This window comes from Lates calcarifer, unplaced genomic scaffold (genome assembly GCF_001640805.2).
Source record: "Lates calcarifer isolate ASB-BC8 unplaced genomic scaffold, TLL_Latcal_v3 _unitig_651_quiver_1307, whole genome shotgun sequence".
In the NCBI taxonomy this organism is placed as follows: domain Eukaryota; kingdom Metazoa; phylum Chordata; class Actinopteri; family Centropomidae; genus Lates; species Lates calcarifer.
Window position 1 is genome coordinate 10,642 of NW_026117879.1, and position 20,458 is coordinate 31,099.

The 20,458-nt window shown below is 40.2% G+C and overlaps 3 protein-coding genes across 4 annotated transcripts; all 3 read left to right on the forward strand.

Annotated features, from left to right (window-relative positions):
* The first annotated feature begins 374 nt into the window (after window positions 1–374).
* LOC108879421 (membrane progestin receptor alpha-B) lies at window positions 375–5,367 on the forward strand. Of its 2 annotated transcripts, none has more exons than XM_018670686.2 (2): window positions 375–503; window positions 2,103–5,367. In XM_018670686.2, exon 2 carries the CDS (start codon window positions 2,140–2,142, stop codon window positions 3,202–3,204), a length of 1,065 nt encoding a protein of 354 aa, XP_018526202.1. In that variant the 5' UTR covers window positions 375–503; window positions 2,103–2,139; the 3' UTR covers window positions 3,205–5,367. The 2 variants fall into 2 exon arrangements, with proteins under 2 accessions (XP_018526202.1, XP_018526203.1); XM_018670687.1 differs by lacking the exon at window positions 375–503 and adding an exon at window positions 510–667.
* Window positions 5,368–10,472: 5,105 nt separating this feature from the next.
* On the forward strand, window positions 10,473–15,833 carry LOC108879420 (SH3 domain-binding glutamic acid-rich-like protein 3). Its single transcript, XM_018670685.2, has 3 exons — window positions 10,473–10,639; window positions 12,348–12,515; window positions 13,164–15,833. The coding sequence occupies exons 1-3, from the start codon at window positions 10,595–10,597 to the stop codon at window positions 13,227–13,229; spliced, it is 279 nt and encodes a 92-aa protein (XP_018526201.1). The 5' UTR covers window positions 10,473–10,594; the 3' UTR covers window positions 13,230–15,833.
* Window positions 15,834–16,651: 818 nt separating this feature from the next.
* Window positions 16,652–18,326, forward strand: LOC108879419 (trafficking protein particle complex subunit 9-like). Its single transcript, XM_051069223.1, has 2 exons — window positions 16,652–16,738; window positions 17,707–18,326. The coding sequence occupies exon 2, from the start codon at window positions 17,719–17,721 to the stop codon at window positions 18,304–18,306; it is 588 nt and encodes a 195-aa protein (XP_050925180.1). The 5' UTR covers window positions 16,652–16,738; window positions 17,707–17,718; the 3' UTR covers window positions 18,307–18,326.
* Window positions 18,327–20,458: the final 2,132 nt, after the last annotated feature.

The following is a 20,458-nucleotide window of genomic DNA, read 5'->3' on the forward strand; positions in this document are numbered from 1 at the left end:
AAGTACAATATTTCCCTCATGAATAAGTAGGTAGGGATAACAAAGGTATAATGTAGTAGGAATTTTGATTGGTATATTTTACCTATTTCAATCCGCATGTATCAACACTGCAGTTTCTGTATCTATTTCATTGCTGTTAAGTGGACATTAATAAATTGCAAACGCATAATAAAGTCAGAACTTACGACTCCTAATTAATATCTTATTTACCTTGATTTCTTTTTCCATTTTCTACTTCAAAGTTGATCATTTATTGATGTGACGATCTAATTTTTCAAAGCGGATCAACAGAGTTTTATTCTCTCTGAATTGAGTTAGTCAAAGCTTTTACTTTTATAGTAAAATCACATCGCTTCCGGTTTCATTTAAGGACGCTAACTTAATTGTTCTTTCTCACCGCAGAACAACGATTCAATGTGTTGAATAGTTGTCTCGGGCGGAGGAGGAGCAGGGAGAGGTCACTCCAGCTGCGGACACTGAAGGAAACCAGCAGGCGCCACAAGGTGAGACACTGCTGACTTGTCAGTTTGTGGATATAGGAACAACATACCACTCTGAAGTGATGGATACTGGGTAGAAGAAGTTACGCCTTTGGTTCAGGCGGTGGCAGAACTTTTCAGACCTTTACAGCATCGTAACGCTACAGCTGGCGGGTACACCTTAAACGGTAACGACTCGGTTTAGTGAGGTTTGTTCGATGCTTGATATTCGGCACAGCAGCAGGTTCTCAGCAGGGGCGGGCTCAGAGGAAGAAATACTGATGGCTTGGGGCGCTAGGAAATGGGGGGTGGGTGGGGGGGGGTGGTTTGTCTTCATGTCATGTTCAACTTAAAATCTCATCCATCGCTCTCTAACAGTCACACTGTTACAACTTGTATAACTGCATCTCATTTCTATTACAGCAGCTGCAAAGATACAGAGTTTTGCTCTGTTACTTTGCCTGACCGTGACATATTTTCAACCTCTATCTCAGCACAGTATAATTAAGATTAGCAATAACAAGGGCGTAGGTTTGTGGCACTGTGACATTTTTTGTGGGATGGCCAAAACAAACAGTTGTGCACTTGCTCTCTCTTTCTTTTTCATATGCACATGTGCACACATATAAAGAGCCTGAGTTTACCTCACTGAATATGTATTTGTTGATGTAATTTACCTGAAACTGTGTTTGTATTGTGATTTTTTTCCCCTCTGATTGTAAGTAAATATAAATCTTAGACAGAAATCTATAGCTACACTTGATAGACTTTCAAGAAACTGTTACAAGAAAAGAAAAACTAGGGCTGTGCATCTTTTCTGGTCTCACGATTTGATTTGATTACAATCACCCTGTCAGCGTTTTGATGCGATGTGATATCACGATGCATCATGAGGCAATGCATCCCCAATTTTCTATATTACTGCACGTGGCTACTATTTCATCATTGAATAAAAGCAGTCAGATAAATATGAACTCCCTTTTTTATTATTTAGAAAAGGGCTTTAGAAATCAATAAATGTCTGTACATTATAAACCAAAATAAGTAAACAGTGTAAGTCTATCCTGCTTATATTTGTGTGTGAAATTGTTCCATCTGTGAAAACCAAACTAATACTTCTGCAGCTGAGCTTCAGGGAGCTTCCTGAATGTAGAGATCATCACAGACATGAGCCAGTATCTGCCCGATGAGCACCCATATGAGAAACAGCTCTTGTGTGCAGCAATCTGCCACTTCTCTCCAATGTAATGTGTCGTTATTGTTACATAAAACTCCACCGTGACTGAAGTCCAGGAATAATGTTATCACTAGCATGTCACAACAGTGTCACATCAGTTCTTGGCTGGGCTTTGTCCGCTATTTCCATTACAGTGGCAGGCATTAGCTTCTCAGGGTGAAAACGACTAACGTGGCTATGTCTCGTGCGTCGCTAACAGGAGGTAATTTTGAACTTTAGAACTTTATTGTCCAGCTGAGGCTGAAAAATCAACAAGCAACATTGGGAGACAGAATCATCCACGTTCGCATTGCGATGCATTGTAGAAACAATTATTTTCAACACCCCTAATAAACACCTGTTGTGCTACAGTTTGAACCAACTGTCTACCATTTTCAAATCTGCAGGAACCATCTGGCCTGCATCAGTCAGCTACAGACAATCATGGCGACCATTGTGATGGAGAGAATTGGCCGAGTGTTCATCAGCCTCCAGCACATCAGGCAGGTCCCGCGGATGCTGACCGAGGCCGCTCCCTCCATGCCCGGCACCATAAAAGACACAGAGGTTCCCCACTACTTCAGGGAGCGCTACGTCTCGACCGGCTACCGGCCGCTCAACCAAAACTGGCGCTACTACCTGCTGTCCTTGTTCCAGGGCCACAACGAGACCATCAACATCTGGACTCACCTGCTGGCGTTTTTAGTCTTTCTGGTGAAGTTTCGACAGCTCGCTGAGACTGTGGACTTTGTCGGTGATCCTCATTCGTGGCCCCTGCTGATCCTCGTCCTGTCCTCAATGACCTACACGGCATTCAGTGTGGTGGCCCACCTGTTGGGTGGCAAGTCTGAGCTGTGCCACTACGCCTTCTTCTTTCTGGACTATGTCGGGGTGGCACAGTATCAGTACGGCAGTGCTGTAGTTCACTTTTACTACGCCGTGGATGAGAGCCTGCACAGAGACGTGCACGGGATCTTCATGCCTGCCGCCACTCTCCTCAGCTGCCTGTCATGCCTCGGGTGCTGCTACGGGAAATACTGCAACCACAGCCTACCGAGCTGGGTGCGGAAGGTGTGCCAGGTGGTGCCCTCGGCACTTGCCTACATCTGGGACAACAGCCCTGTGGCTAAGAGGCTTCTGTCCTGGTCCACAGCCAGCGACGACCCAGCCCTGCTCTATCACTTTGGCCAGGTGGCTTTCTTTCTCAGCTGTGCCTTCTTCTTTACTGTCCCCCTGCTGGAGCGCTGGTTCCCCGGCCGGTGCGACTTTGTGGGGCAGAGTCATCAGGTGTTCCATATTTTTCTATCTTGCTGCACCCTGTGTCAGATTCATGCCTCCCACCTCGACTTTGTGGGCCGCAGGGAGCTGTACTCACGTCTCCACGGGAGCGGTGAGGCTGCTCTTTTTGTGGGACTCTATGTGATCACTTTGGTTGTTTGTGCACTAATTGTTGCCTTCATGCTGAGGAAAGTTAAACAAGTGTTTGACTTAAAAACAAAGACCAAATAATAGTTTAGATGTTGTAGTAACTACGCACAAGCGCATTTATGTGCCTTTCCTTCCAGACGCACTGCTTTGATAGAAAGGGAACTAATTATTTTTGCTGCAGACTTTAACCATAATGTAAATGGCTGTTGAAATTTGAACCTGCCATAACAGTAAGTCTTAGATAACCAGAGGGAAACAAAATGATATTAGGAGTTAGTATTTTAATACTTATCTGTATTAGAATTTTTAAAATAACTTTCAGATTGTCAAGATTTATTAAGACCATCAGACTGTGTTGAGAGCTGCAGGACTGAGTCCTAAAACCTGGAGAGAAGTGAGCATTTTTGCACTTCCAGTTCTTTCATCCCAAAATCCGTGGGTTTTTTTAATGGGTTTTTGGTTCGATGCCTGAAAAAAAGCCTGGGGATAACACAGTGGAAGTCAGAGGCACTGAACGTCATCACACCTAACAAGAAAACTGATCTGCTCAGCCTTACATCAGTATTTTCTTTATACTCGTGCTCTTGCAAACTATCACTAACCCTCTAAGAGGAAAGGATTTTGTATGTAGAAGAAAACTATAAATTGGAAGCTTGGTGGTGTTGATGTTGAAGTATACAGGCTTCAAAAATCATAAAAGAACAAAATGTGTAAGTAGCATAAACTTTTGTTGGTCACACAACTTATTTTCTGCAATAATCCAAAAGCTAATGGAAAAATCCCATTGGCTTTATGTTGAAGGAACCTGGGTGCACTCTTCACTCTGCAACACTCTATTATATAGAGATTCATAACAGTGTCACTGTTAGAATGTGCAAATATTTATTTTAAATATTTTGAAAGTGACTTGCTTATCATGTTGTGGCCATATTTCACCAAGGCTAATTGAATGTAGGATTTTTATTTTTTTTTAAATAATGATTATTGATATGATTTAAAGGTGATACACTGATCTCAATTTATAGAAGAGTGGGAACATTTCTCCTATGCAAAAAAATAATCTCATTATTGAAGAACATGGTACTATAATATAGTAATATAAAACATAAACATGACATTCAAAATATCTGATCAGTGTTACAACACACAGGGGCCTTTTGTCATTGTGCCTTGAGAGCCCATTGTTTGCATGTACTATTGTGTACTGTTCCCAGCTTATTGGTGTGTAGATTTTGCAGAAGCTAAAGCTTTAGGATTTAAGTTGTCTTCATGTGAAGAGGTGTATTTCATTCAGTCTAAGATCTAAACCTTTTTATGTTGTTGTTTGACTTCATAACACTTTTAGATAGAATTTAATGTACTATCTTTAGAAATATATATATATATATATATATATTAGTATATCTTATATATATATGTGTGTGTGTGTGTGTGTGTGTGTGTGTGTGTGTGTGTGTATAAAAACACACACACACACATATATGTGTGTGTGTGTGTTTTATTGGAAATCTTGTTCTTTGGGTCATTAGGGAAAAGAGAGTGTGGGTGTTACATGAGTGTACTAATTCAAGGTACTGTGATAAATGTATGTTTTTGGCAGATTATAATGTCTACTACTGACCAGGATGTAATACAGTGGGATTAAGTTAAATAAACATTTCTTGGAAGCAGAAATGATCTCAATGTTTTTGTTGAACTGAACCTTCTTTCATAACTTTTATGTGTGTAACACTGACATCTGCAGACGTCCTGCCAGTTACCAGGTCAAATCTCCTCATTACACCAGCACTTTGGTCTTTACACACTATCTAAGGATCTTTAAAATATAAAATGTAATACAGTATGTTGGTAGGCCACCACCAGGCCAAGAAAATAGTGTAGTTTACCAAACTGTATTTTATATTATTATTACATAAATAAAAGTTAAACCTCACTTACATGTATATTGATCTATATTAATCTAATATTAGGCTCTGCCTCAGAAAAATGTCTTATTAACTGAAACTCCAAATGGGAACTGAATTGTATCTTATTGTACCTTTTAGTTTTTGTTGTTATGAAACTGTAATAGATTTCTTCCTCCTGACAGACTTATATTTTCTTCACATGATATTCCTGTTTGTGCCAAAAAATGAATGTTGTTTATGTTTTTCTTCATTTGTTAGCATGGACTAAACACCAGGAGCTACAGAATGACATGATATTGTTTGTAGTGGTTAATAAAGACAAACTGCATTCATACTGTTTTGGAGGATATATTTGTTTTTTATTCAAAGGGTTGAAATATACTAGTATACCATGACAACCTTTTGATGCAAAGCACAAGGCATGCCAGATGTGATGGCTGTTTCTCAATGAATTATTCGTCTCCATAGCAACCTGTTAAACAGTGTCCCTCCTAGCAGGGCCTCAGCTGCTATTTACATACTGTAAGGGTGCACTTGACACTGTGATGCTGTGCATATGTGCTGTTAATTTCTGAGCTCAGAGTAGCTACTAGTACAAAGATAGAAGAACACATAAAAACATGGATATGTAGGCCAGGAAACTGTATTAGGACTGTAGGCAAGGGGAAACGTGTCCTTTGTAATGAGAAAAATTGGATGAGTAAATTAACACCTTCCCTTCATTCTACATCTCACCAATTAGATCACCTTCCACTGTGAAAATGTACCTCACTATCTGTGTCAAGTACCTATTAAACAGAACAAGTAAAAGAAACATCATGGTGGCAGATGTTAATTCAGTCAATGCTGGAAAGAGTTATTCAATTTCATCCCTCCCTCCCTGCCAGTGACGGTAAACATTAAATGACATGTAATGACATGCAATAAACGTCGTGTTCTTTCACAGTTATAGCTGCTGGGATGTGCCCTTTGCAGAGCCCCAAGAATGAGGACAACAATGAGTTATATCCCAACTGGATCTGGATGGTCTGGATGTGGGTCACCTCAGGAAAGCCTCCTATTTGGCAAATACCTTCCATTCTCTGAGGTAGTCTGTAGAAGCTCTATTCCCCTAAACAGCAGGTGAAGCCCTGAGTTAAACTGAAGTGTTTGTGTGGCTCATGCCCTCCTACTCACCCATCAGATATATGCCTGAGACTTGGAAGAGCATGGTGTTAGAGCAATGTCCAGATGGGGTTCAAACTCTCTGTTTTAAGACTGTGAAGTGATTTAGCCCTTTGGCATGATCCATCTCCAGAACTGCCATACCAGGAAGCCAAGCCTGGTAGTGTAGAAGTTAAGGATGGCTCTGGGCTCCCACTGAGGTCAGGAAGAGACTCTACTCACTGCAAGTGAAACTGTGAGCAGTCCAGAAATTGACTAAGATTGGGCTAAACAGCGCACCAGCTTTTCACTGAGATTCTTTTTGTTTTGTTTAGTTTTTTGTTTGAAGCAATGCAGGGAAGACCTGGCCTGGATCACACCTCTCCTGCGTGTTGTCTTAAACCTGAACTCTGAATGCAGATTATATGTAGAAAAACATGGTCCTCACTCATTCTTGGCATCTTTAAGTGGCATGTTGTCTGACCTCGTTGTTATTCTGGATGGCCACACTGGAAGGTGGATGACGTGATATCTTTTAAAAACTGAGTTAATGGTGTACATCTTAGGACAGTCTCTCTAGGAACGCATTCATACTGTTGTACTCAGTTGTTAAGTGCCAGAGTAGCAATAGTAGTTCCTATCTCTGTGCTGCTGTGTGTGTCATTTGTTGTACATTTCTGCTGCCCCCATGTGTTGATGAAGGTACACTTATTTGAGGTACTTACATTAGCAGAAAGACCTGTTTTTTTTCTCAGGTCATGAGCAGAATTGGTTTCCTATTTTCTCTAGTGCAAATTTCAGAGGTGATATTGCTCACCTCACTTACAAATGCCAAATATATTGACTCCTCCTGACTGGCCCTGCGGTGTGGCTCCAGTCTTACTGTGCACTGGTGTGTGCTGGTCCATGCTACACGGCTCAGTTACTCACTTAAAACCCTGAATCAGCTGAATTATGACTCTGTTGGACTCTCTCCCACATTCCTCTCATCTGACTCACAATAGAAGGGGCCAGCCTGCTTCCTTTTTGATAGGTTTCAAATTAAATTTCATCTCTGCTCATTAGACTTAATGGAGCTCAAAATACGTCATAACAAGCAACAACACACAGCTGATTTGTCAGTGTATGACCATGATGTCACCTGAAACAAACATGGCCCAGATGCTTACAACGGGGGCAATCTAGATTAGTTCAGGTGACTTACTGTTGCTGGGGAATCTAATGGTAAGACGGAGTGTACCAGAACTGGACAATCCCTGACTGAATCCCCTTGGCAGCCATGTGTCATGTTTCCTTGAGCAACACTAAAACCCCTACCATCTTATTTATTGTGCCCTTCACAGTGAAGGATTCCTTTGAGGGGGTGAAGGCTTACAAGGTGCTTTATTTCATGAGACTCAGAGAAGCTTCTGATAAAGGGGTTACATTTTGTAATTGTGTGGGTTTTTTTTTTTTGGTATATACTGAACTATCTAAAGGGCTATTTGGTGGACTGCAATCAAATTTTATAAAAGCATTCATGGTCCCCAGAGGATAAGGCCTACTGTCTTTGGTGATCCCCTGACATGAGGTTGACATTTTAATTATTACTAACATGTCTCGACAACTATTAGATGGGTGACCATGAAATTTTTTGGATAGGCTTGGTGCTTAGAGGATTAATCCAAATGACTTAAGTGAGCCCTTATGCAGTGAAACATCTCAACATCTGCTGGATGAGCTGGCAGAAATTTTCTACAGAAATTCATGGTGCCCAGATGTATACTGCTTTGGTTGTGTCCTGACTTTTCCTCTACCTGCACCATGAGACTGAATTTGTGGATCTAAATAGTACACACATTCATATTTGCTTTGCTTTCATCAGGTCAATATTAGTACTTCTCAAATACTTGGTTTATGACCAAATACCAAATACCATCAGCCTCAGCTATACAATATATTTTATTCTAAGTAGCAACACGTTAGCATGCTAAACTAAGATGATGAACATGGTAAACATTGCTTAGCATCTGCATGTTAGTATTGCCACTGAGAGCATGTTAGCATGTTAACATTAGCGTTTAATTCACAGCTCCACTGTGCCTAAGAACAGCATCACATAGCTGCTGTAGCATGGCTGTAGGTCCTGTCTCTGGTTGGAATGAGACAGAACCAACAGGAAGCTGTTAGGGATCAATTAAGAGAAAATATCAAGAGACAGAATTAGAGCATTACAACTATTTTTAGAAATATTTTGTCACATCCCTAGACTTTCAGGTGTGTGGTGTTGAAGATTGCTCCTTCACTGTTGTGGCCACACAAAGCCCACTGTGTGTGGTGCTGCTGAATGATGTGGCTGCTGGCCTGGAACACTATATCTTAGAGGAGGAATGAAGGCTTCCTCTGTGTGGCTGGATCCATTCTCTAGAGGTGTTTGTCTGCAGACGGCATGCCCAGGGTAGAGTCCCACGGTTAGAAAAGCTCAGTTGGTAGGCATTGCTTTTTTTCAAATAAGCTGCACAGCACTGAAATACTGACTGTCTGATCTACACAGCTGCTAAACAAAATAACCTCGGCTTTTGGATTTAGAAACCAAACCAAGCAGGGAGAGCAGTTCAGTATGCCAGACAGGTAACAGTCTGACTAAGTGGGAGCGCGTGTTTGCATGTGCACGAGCATGTGTTATTATCTGGAATTCCCGGAAAAATGAGTGAGGTGGACCAAAGAGAATGAGGTACAAAAGGGAAGGAAGACAGGAACTGAGGTTTAAGGAGGAAAACATGAAGAGAGAAAAGAAGGAAAAGAGGAAGGAAGAAGGGATGAGGGGCAAGAGACATGAAAACATGAGACTCTAAATTAATTTAGTCACCACTTCATCTACAGGGTACATAGAATAAGATTAATAAACACCACATTTAAACATGAATAAAGTCCTACACTGTCTCTTTAAACTACACAGCAAATAGCAGTCCTGAATATGGCAGTAGAGTACAGTCAAGTTTACCAGAGAAGAACAAATCATTTCCTGTTGCTTCCAATATAAAGCATTCATTGGCATGTCACAAGAGCCTAAGCTGATTATCAGATGATGTGAGAATGGATTTCTGTATGGCTGCAACTGATTATTATTTCCATTATGAATTTTAACCTACTAATTAGTTCCTCAATTAATAATTCTATTATAAAACTGTGAAAAGTGCCCAACAATGTTTCCAGAATCCAAAGTGATGTCTTGATGATGACTCTTGCATGTTTTTAATATATTCATTAGAAAAAGATATTCACTTTACTGTCAAATCAACCAGCTGTTTTACTCTACATCTCTGTTCCACTTATTTTTCTGCCAATGATGTCCTGAACATAAAAACCCAACCAGTTCATGTGTTCAAGACAAGGCTGATTTATAAACTAGGTTTAAGTACACAACTGCCCATGGGGCTCTAAACACCTAACAGCCCCCAAAGGCCCCATTTTCACAGTGTGGCAATTTGGTTGTGGTAGTTTGATTAATTACAGTGTAGCTGTCTTTGGGAATATGGGAATATGTGGTAATAAAGCACAGTGTAAACTGACAGAGGTGCTTCCTGGATATGATGGATGTTCCTAAATTGATCTGTGATTCATGAAATGACCACACAGCAAATCCAGTGATGGGGAACAAAATCCAAGAGACTGGGAAAATCCACTGTCCTTTTAAGCCTAAATTTAAGTTAAGCCTAAATTAATATGAAGCTGCAGCAGGAGAGGAGGAAACTTTGAACTCAAAAAGACTGAAACTTTGGAAGATTCCCACCTGATTTTACTAATTTGGAAAGCTTCAGTCTCACATCAGCTTTGGCTTAACTTTATAATGTATAATGCATTTTTTACAGGGCAAAGACTGTGTACTTAGTCTGAAATTAGTTCATGAAAAGATCTCTTCCTGGCTGATTACAGCAATCACTAACAGTAACATGCAGCAATAAATCTTTCAATATACTGCACATACTGTATGGGCATGAGACTGTTGTACATTGACACATCAGAAAAGATGTCAATCTATTTTTAATAGGAGCCCATTCACTCATTTTTATATCAGAGCACTGAAGCATGTTATAATATAATTATAATTCAGGGATCTTCTACTGTGTGTCTTTTTTTTTTTTTTTTTTTTTTTTTTACATAAAACTACATACCTCTCACGTGTTTCCTCATTTTCTTTCATTTTTTTCCTCTGGATTTTCAAAAAAGCCTCCAATGTACATCATATACTTAAACCATTTATGTAACCAAAACGTTGTTAGTCGCTATAACGGGGTACCGGAAGTGAACATGTGTCTTTTATTTTGAAAGAAGTGTCGCCAAACTTCCTTCCTCCTCAATCAATAACTCTTCAGCTTGACACGAGCGACAGAAAACTACTCGCAAGCAGATACACAAAGGGAGTGGACGAACCTGCTGCAATGGGAATCAAATTGTACTACACCACCGTTACTGCCTCACGGACGGTGAGTCAAGTGGCTATAATACAATTAGTTTAATGTTTTGTTTCCGTTTTCAGCTCCGGTGGCAGCAGCGAACAATGTTCAGTCGATCAGACACACCTAGCACCCTATCAGTAATAGCTTCCTCCTGACCAACAGTGCAGTGGGCCTATGCAACTCAGTGCCCACTTGTCATTATTGTAACGTCAGCATTAACAGGCTGTAGGCGTTATTAAGATTAAAGTCATCACTGGTGAATTTAACAAAACAGAAAGGACTTGCAAAGACGAACCAGGATGTGTTATTCCCCCTCACTCACGTTATCTTGGTAGAGAAAGGGTGTTTTTCTGCCGAGCATGTTTGAACGGCTGTTTTGGCATATACCTTTCTTCAAAATATGGACGGTGTTACTTACTCTAAACAGTGATATTATCATAGTGACATTCTGGTACATGAGGCTGGCCGGAATAGCTAGCTGTGTTCACCTAATGTATCCGTTTCCTGTGCGCAAACATGCACGCCAAACTTCATGTAAAAATAGGGCAGTTTAAGGTTGCCTGTATGGCAAATTTAAGTGTAATGTAAACGCTTTTTTATTTATTTATTTTTTACAAACAAGGTGTTTGTAAAAGGTTTTCCAGTTCCACATACACCACATATACAATGTAGCTTCTTTTAAAAGAAGAGGAATTTCATCTTTTGTAGGTGGCACACCCTTCACTCAATGTTCTACTAGTTACTGTAGGTTGGCGGTAAGCGACCCTGAAAAACTGACAATTTCTAAAATGTTTCTTAAGTAAGAGCTCCCTGGTGGATTATATGTATGCCGAATGAAACAGTCTAGCCTTCAATTAGGGATAAAGGTCTGTCAGTTATATTTTTAATTTATGTGTTTGTTGATGAGCAAAATACTTTTACAATGTTTGATTTAGTAATGGTGTTTTGCTACATTTTCCCACGCAATACATTGTTATGATGGGTTGAGTAGAACAGGTTGACACAGAGACTGTCTGCAGACATCAATAAACTGATGCTGTACAACACAGCATTCCCTGCTGAAATAATTTTAGCAGCTCTTTATGAAAACAGTGTATGGCCATGCACTGGACCAAACATCTGGCATCTATTAGCAGAGAGGAATTCATGTAGTGGAAAAGTTTTGTGACTGCATTAGTGTTTAACCCTGAAATGCAGCCTGGTATTTTTCTGGAAGGTTCTCCCCTCTCAACCACAAAGCAGGAAGTCATATTTCAAATTTAGTTTGTCATCTGCAAAACATGACTCAATTCATTAAGCTGCTGAGTTTGCTTTCATAATTTTGTTTCAGTTCCTCTTTTCAGGTTATGGACATTAAAACTGTGCCTGGCCAACTAAATGCCAGCTTCTGTTTTTCCAGTTAGTGTTGTGCTTAGGTGTGGTCATTTACACACACCCCCTCCCAACTTCCTCAGTTGCCCTCAAAGATAGTACAGTGTTCACCAGATCTATTAATCATCACCCATGAGCCAGATAAAGCTGCTGCTTTTTAAGGGCACAGCCTCAAAAAGTACTTAAATCATATAGTTTATTTTTCCTATCTCAGCACTGGCTTGACAAATGTCTGTAGGTCCCTGCCCTTGAGGATTAATGACAGTACAAGTTTATTTGAACAGGGTTCAAAGAATTGACTCATTTCTAGTGGTTATACTGGGGCTACATACATTTCAATGGTCGTTGTTTTTTTTTCTCTCAGGTGAAGTCTCAACAGGCAGAAGTGATGCGAATCCTCGACAGTAAAAGCATTCAGTACGAGCTCATCGACATTTCTGTGGGCGGGGAGCTCCGTGATGAAATGAGAAGCAAAGCGGGGGACCCAACAGCGGTCCCTCCTCAGCTCTTCAATGAAGACCACTACTGTGGGGTGAGGAAAGCACAACCAGTCAAACCCAGAATCATTCAAGCTCTACTCATTAACAGATTTTTTTCAATATTGTACTCTCAGCTCCTATAGGCCTGAAAGGAGGCTGTGCAAAATTTGTAGCATTTTCCTGACAAAACATTAAGAATCAAAGCATTTACAGAAACATATCTAACCCCTCTTGCACCATAATGTACTTCTCCTGTGTATGTTCCAAACACTCACATATTTTCACTGATATGTCATTAAATACATGGATCACATTTGCTGCCAGCACTGTAGTTAGTGCATACCATGGACGTAGATATGGAGATACTCAAAGCCTTTTCTGGGAATGTGTAAAAGGTATATCTTAAGTTGTAACTAACTTGTATGTTGCAACCTGTTTTTTCCTGAGTTACAGTGCAACTTAAACACTATGTTCAAACTAAGCTATACATGAATAGCTGGTGCAACAGGCTGTGGGAGTCTAAGTCTAAGCTAAGAGATCTATGTCTAAAAATATCCACAAATGTCCCAAAAATGGAATCAGTATTATTAGCTGAGTGAAAGGAGTGACCTGAGAGACCTAAATTTATGAGCACATATGAGCATGAGCTTTAGTTTTCGTCTTTTCTCTTGTTTGCTGATTGACACTCTTCCTCTCCACAGAACTATGAAATGTTTTCTGAAGCGGTGGAAGCAGATACAGTGGAACAATTTCTGAAACTGGTGTGAGGAGGGTGAAGTGTATTTCTCCATCTTAACCCCAGCCACCTCCCCACCCACCCACCCCGTGCCCTAACGGAGGCCCTCGATCCACTCTCTCTGCACCACTGGCAGTGTCCACCCACTTTCAATGCCATAATGATGAATGCCAAATATCTAGTATTCAGCTAATCAGAAGACCCCACCCCCCACCCCCCTACTGCACCATTAGACTCAAGTCTTAATCTGTTTTATTTTTATGTGTTTTTTTGGTTCTTTCCTTTGATTCCATTCAGCCCCTCTTCCTGTCTGACAGACCAGTGTTACTAAGTGCTCCTACTCCAGTAGGAATCAATGGGGTGTCTAAATATGCGGTAATTAGGTCGACTAATCTTGGCTGTGGCCACATGATCGTTGGAGATTAATCTAATCCACTGGATGACAACATTCAACCCTGAATCTTCCTGATCCTCTGCAGACCAAACACACATCATCACTCAGTCTTAACTACTTTGTCGTCTTTTTTTTTCTGTAGCCTTCAAGTTCCCATGTTGTACATGACGGCACACTATTTGTACTTCACATGGATGCAAATGCACACGGAAGTAGCAAGGACCGTGATGTCCTTAAACCCAATTAATTCAGAATTATAGCAGCTAAAAGATGCCTTTTTTGGCATGGACAGTTTTTTCTTGTTCTCTTTGGTCCATTGGTTACCTTATGCGGTGTGCGATGAGAGTTTGGTTCCAAAATGGGAATCCACTACAGCCCACTGTGCTCCTGTGCTGATCGGACCTGACTGGTGGGTGGGTAATGCCACCAGATTTCAAGAGAGTGTCTTCCTGGACAGATATTAAATATACAAGTTACTTTAATGAAGCTAGAACCTAGCACTTGCCTGTGACACATTAAAGGTACCCTGTGGAGTCAAACAAATGTTGACATTTAGTGTTTCTCACAAAAAATGCAATGTCCTCGAGGTCTGAAAAAATGTTTTGTGCATTCCCTTCCCGACATTTACAAAGACTGACTGAACATTTTAAAACGTATATTGTTGACATGTCTGTCTGTTAGCTTGCAGTCCTCTTTTAAACTCATTGGTACTCCTGTTCGCACGTTACTGTCGCCAGTAGTTGATCTGAGTATTGTGAAACTGGTGACAGGCAGTGTGTATTGCTTGTGAGCTGGATACAGACATAACAGGGACCCACTTGTAAAAACATTGCTCTGTTGCGCCACTAGTTGTCAAAAACTGCACAAGGTACCTTTGATGTGGCTTTAAATAATCATTAATCAATTTAGTACCCTGAGGTCATGCCCCACATATTTTTCATGAAATTTAGGGATTTCTATTTTATCAGGCTAATGGAAAAAAGAATTCAGTGTATTCCTGCTAAAAAAAATTGAGCGTAGAGAAACATGTAGATCTTCATGAGAGGAGGTAAAACATAGTCATCTAACAGAAAAGACACTTTTGCCAACTGTGTTTTTGGTATCTTGTCAGACCTTTCTAAGGGGGGGTAGGGTTTCAGGGGGGTGTTGGACTTCAGTATTTCAAAGGTCACGGTTATGCCCCTGTTTGTATCAAAAACTGTTGGATCTGGGGACCAAACACTCTCCTTAGACATGGTATAATGGTCTCCAATGAGCCAAACTTATTCAAAAGTTGGTGTACTCTTAAATAAATCAGTGGTTAAACATCAAGCTGCTTAGTTTTAGCATCCAGTCAAACAGGATGAATGTGTTTATTAACATCACATTTGGTGCCAATATATATCTGTAATGCGCTTTTGCAGGTGGTTATTCACTGTAGGATTAGCACTTACTTGACATCTTCTGTGTTTTCCATAATTTTACTGTACTTGAAAGCTATGTTTCACCAATGGGTGCTCTGTAGTGTTGACTGAAAAAGACGCCAAACATTTCGAAGGGAGCGTTTCGTAGGGAGTGTAAATGATTGGACAGAAAAGATGTGAATCTTCTTGCTTTCAACCACGTAGCTTTTCATTCCTCTGTTAATTTTATGTTACAGTTTTACTGATTGTACCGGGCATGAAGATGCAGTAATGTGACTATGCACTGAAACCCTGCCTCATTCTGAACTGACATTAAGGTCAAAGCTGGTGTGTTAGATTGACCTGACTCAGTCTTACTAGCCTTAGGGAACACTGACCACATGGGAAAAATGAAGGCTTCACTTATTTGTGCTTTTATGTATTTGCATTTATTCACTTGATTGATCTCAGTTGAAATGTTATGTTCATGTACTAGTCTCATGTCTTTTTTTAATATCAAGAACAACATGGTTTCCTTCGTGACATCTGTCAAACTCCCACGCTTTCATACTTGTGTTGTTATGGTTTGAGATCCCCAGTAATGACAGCCTTCACACACACAATGTTTGTGCACTGTTATGTAAGTCGATGGTTGTGGATGTTTGCCTGTTATTGATGTATATTCACTATGAACCATGTTTTAGACATTCCATGTCTCTCTCTGAGCTCCTGCTTTGCTTTTGGACCAATTCCCCTTGGCCAAAAAATGAAGAAATTAGGGAATAAAATGCTGTTGTCTTCCAAGAAGATTGTGAAAAGTGATTTATGGGTTAAAAAAAATAAAATGGAGTTGAATCTACCTGTCCGGACATGCTTTTATTTGTCTATAGAACCTCACAAAACTTTAAATGGGTCATGAGTCCTTATTTTAATGTGGAATTTCACAAGATTATGTAGTAATGTCTATTCACCCACAAGAGGGTCATTACTAATTTGCAAGTCAGTGGAACGTTATGATTGGCCACACAGTCACATGGATGACATCTTCTATGCTAGATCTACAGTGTTAGTGTGGTTGTAGCAACTGCACGTGAGGTACATATTTTCACAGAAGCAGTGTATAAAGACTTCATTATCAGAATGTTCTGTATAATGGTGAAATCGTACATTAGCAAGTTTGTACACACAGAATTAGTTTGTTAATCTAAATGCATAAAAACCAATGAAAAAATGTGCACTGTGAGGTACATTCAAATGCACAATTGCACTCTGTACTAACTCATTAGGTCTTGATCGATGCAGTATCTAATGTTTCCCTTAGGTGGAGCATGTTAGACTTCTACCTTTGCAGCAGCAGGAAAAAAACGAAAGCGAAGAAGAGAGTAGTCAAGCTGACAAGAGGAAAAAAGACATATTGACTAATTTCAAAATAAAAGCCTAAAACAGTTACACATTATAGGATCCACTCTACGGTATTTCAAAGCGCTCATTTGGGCAAATATAGTGTTACAGCGAATTGTTGACATGGTCTATTCCGTTACGCTCTTATCCTATAATATTACTTATCTGTATATCACTCCTGGGAGACTATCCTGGAGCTAAAAGAGATGAATAAACCAATGATAAATCAAATAATTAAAGAGATACAAGGCCTGGGTTTTATTTTGAAAATGGTCACCGGACGTTTTGCAGTTGATTAAGTGTTGCTAAACACAGGTGCAAAGAAGGAAGCTGTGAATTTTGACAGGATACTGCTAAAGTAACGTGAGTTAACGTTTTATATTAAATGCATTGGCGTGATAGACATTTAATTTGACTAAGCTGCTGTGTGCGTTAGAAACCTGTTTATTCCAGTCATTGTTGTTACTTTGCGACTGTCATAAGCAGTAAATTCATAGGTTAGTTAGCCAAGCTAAGCTAGCTGACACAAGTATTTTGAGTCGACAATATACCTTAACATAAGCCATTTCCGTTGATATACAATGATCTATTAGAAGCTAATGCACCGAGGCTCTCTGTTTTACTACATGTATCGTTTTTGTCACATTTGATCGCTATTGTAATCTTGCCAGCCGTCACTTTAAGCTGACACTGCTTGGTGTTTATGGTTAGCAAAGACTGTAGCGTGTGCTGCTTAGCTTTTCGGTAAATGTAGCGTTGCACTTAGTTAGAAACACCGCTTATGGACAGTTTAGGAGTCGCACAGGTCCAGTTGTCCATTCTGTGTATGCGTCAGACACTAAGCAGCACTTTTTCATTCAAATGTCAGAATGTTGCACGACACGTAACACCATACGTAAACACAGCTGTCATTTTGGAGTAGCTTAAATTAGCATCATTGTGTCTATGCATCCTTGTTCTTCTGGCAAAGGGAAAGTTCACCCAAAGTGTAAATCATAACAATCAAAATACATTTTCTCACCGCCAGATAATACTGGAGGTATTATCTGTCCATGCAGATAGTGTTGGTTTTATCTGCTGGTATCTCAGATGTTTGCCTCCACCTCAGTACAATGGGAGTGAACAGCATTTCGCCTGTGGTGCTCACAACATTGCAAATTTTTATTTAAAAAAAAAAAAAACCTCTCTTTGTAGAAACAGTGCCCTAGTTACCGTGGGTCACTTGTGCTGTGATAGTCAGATAGTGAGTTGCAGATGCATGGCAACTGACAAAACATAAAAATGCAAATGATCAGTTATGTTAAATGTGTTTGTTTTTCTGTCCTGTGAAGCCACATGTGAAGATGAGCGTCCCAGACTACATGCAATGTGCAGAGGACCATCAGACTGTGCTTGTGGTGGTCCAGCCGGTCGGCATAGTACCCGAGGACCAGTTCTTCAAGATCTACAAACGCATCGCCAGTGTGAGCCAGGTGAGCATCAGAGACTCGCAGCGCCTGCTCTACATCCGCTACCGCCACCACTACCTGCCCGAAAACAATGAATGGGGAGATTTCCAGACGCACCGCAAAGTGGTGGGCCTCATCGCCATCACCACCTGTGGCTCAGCGAAGGAGTGGCCCCAGACTGCCGAGCGCTTCCACGGCCAGAAGGAAGTGTACAGCGCCACGCTGTACGATTCGAGGCTGCTGGTGTTTGGGCTGCAGGGAGAGATTGCAGAGCAGCAGCGCACAGATGTGGCCTTCTACCCCAGCTTTGAAGACTGCTCTGATGTAGAGAAGAGAGTGGAAGACTTTGTGGAGTCGATATTTATTGTCCTGGAGTCCAAGCGGCTCGACCGGGCCACAGACAAGTCCGGTGATAAGATCCCTCTGCTCTGTGTGCCCTTTGAGAAGAAGGACTTTGTGGGTTTGGACACAGATAGCAGGTGAGTTGTTCTCTGCACCCTAGCCCCTTTTCAGAAGCACTTTAGCATGTAGAGGCTGGTCAAGGAGTGGTTTGAATGTTCACTGCAGTTTGTAAATGTAATATACTGCATTATTTGCACATTTTTAGTGTGTGTCTGTTTCTGTGTCAAGTTGCTTGTTACATGTCGGCCTTGCCAGTTCAAAAATTGTCCTCTCAAAAATCTGTCTTTTGATTTTTGCTGCCTTCATTTTTGTTTGTTTACCTTGGTTTATTTGTCTTTCTTCTTTTTTTCTTTCATACTGTCCTGTGAGTTTATTGTTGGGTGTAAAAAGGTGAGACGTTAGACTCATAAGTTTAGTTAACCCATACCAATCCCATCAGCTTTAGCTCTGCCCTGAAAAACAAACAGCTGGACCTCTGCGCTGCTGTTGTGCATTTTGCTCATGACTCCAAGTCAAACTCATCGCTCCTCCACAGGTTTCAGTTTATACACAAACTGATTTGAAAAAGTTTGATTGAAGTTCTAGGCCAAAATATCCCCATAGCTATTAAAAAATATGGTGGTAATAAACACTGACAGCAACATAGTTTAGTCCTCAGCAGTAACACCAGCTACCGAAATAAAAAGCCCAGTATTACATTTATGTTAACCTAGGCTCATCACAGCCCACCACCTATCATATCATATGGGGTATTTTTTCAGTAGGGTAGATTAGGCCTGATTTGTTGAACTACATCACAGTTCATTGCACCAGTTGCACACAAATGTTACATCAGCAGACCTTCACAGGAGGCAAGTAATTCCCATTCTTACACTACTCGTAAGGTCAGGACAGATGGAGTTAAAGGACCATACCTATGTTTTTCTTCTGTGCTTCTGCTCACTTATAACAAATCATGTATGTTACTGCCAGTCTTTTGTGGCAGCCACTGGTTTCAGTATCTATCTGTATATTTATTGAACTGTATATTCATGTGTGTGGCTCTCTGTCTGTCTGTCTGTTAAACTATCCATTCATCTTGTTTTAACTTGAATGTGTTTATGATAGTCCCCCCCATTAATGTTTGTAAATGGGATTGGAAAAAATTAGTAATGCTTCAATATAATGTAATCCAATTTAACATCGCTGTAACCTAAAACCTCAGCAATAACATGATTAAATGTAAACTGAACATTATTACATTTCTAATGGTAGAGTTTATGGCTCAGGTGTTGTACTGGATTACATTATAGTTAACAGGTGTACCTAATAAAGTGGCCACCAAGTGTACAGTATATTCATACATAATTATATGATTTAACTATATGACATACATTTTAGATAAAGCAAACTTATACACAGGAAGAATGTTTTGCAGTAACAGAAAATACTTTGTAAAAATTCCCTAGGATTGTTCCTTGGAAAGAACTATGTAGTTTGGTAGTAGTTATAGGGAAATTAATAATACATTAATTTATTAATTTAGTACTAGAAATTTAATCCCTTGAAATATATACTTGCCCATAGACAAATTTTACATGTGTCCATGTTCAGCTGACCTGAGGTCCATTGACTAAAAGGCTCTCCAGCTTATGCCAGCAATTAATTAGTCTTAATTAATACTATTCATTAAATACTACTTTAGTAATACAAAATTGCATAGTTCTTTGCAGGGAACATTTTGGCTCTAAACTACAGGCTTCTAAGGTTGGACAGTGATGTTCAAGACAGAATGATGGATTACTTGTCTCTGCAATCAGATTTTTTTATATTACAAAATGAACTGTAACTAGTGGCTGCCACATGCCTTGGTAAATGCAAATGTTATTTTTAAACATTGTATTTGTGATTTAAAGATGACGACAAAGTAATATTTATCTGCAGAAAACACAGGTATGGTCTTTCAAAGGAGGAGCTGATAGTTTGGACTCACTGAACACAGTCTGGCGCTGTACATGCTGCTGAGGTTTGTCCCTGCTTCAGGAGGTTTAGTTTGGGAAGGCTCAGTTTGGGATTTTGTCTGTCTGCCAGTAGAATCTGGAGCGACACACTGTGGCCACATGGATCTTAATTCACGAGAGCATACATTATGTTCTAGTTTGGCATAGCACTGCACCTACTCTTAAAAGTGTGAATTTGATGAGACCTGTGTCCAAAGGTCCAGTTTAATTCCTGTGGGTAATTTTTCATGAAT

What these genes read in the sequence shown, in the direction of transcription:
- LOC108879419 (XM_051069223.1), top strand. Translation starts at nt 17,719, where the DNA reads ATGAGCGTCCCAGACTACATGCAATGTGCAGAGGACCATCAGACTGTG.
- LOC108879421 (XM_018670686.2), top strand. Translation starts at nt 2,140, where the DNA reads ATGGCGACCATTGTGATGGAGAGAATTGGCCGAGTGTTCATCAGCCTC.
- LOC108879420 (XM_018670685.2), top strand. Translation starts at nt 10,595, where the DNA reads ATGGGAATCAAATTGTACTACACCACCGTTACTGCCTCACGGACG. An exon ending in CCGTTACTGCCTCACGGACG is followed by an intron (nt 10,640 to 12,347) that starts GTGAGTCAAGTG and finishes TTTTTCTCTCAG; the next exon opens with GTGAAGTCTCAACAGGCAGA. An exon ending in ATGAAGACCACTACTGTGGG is followed by an intron (nt 12,516 to 13,163) that starts GTGAGGAAAGCA and finishes TCCTCTCCACAG; the next exon opens with AACTATGAAATGTTTTCTGA.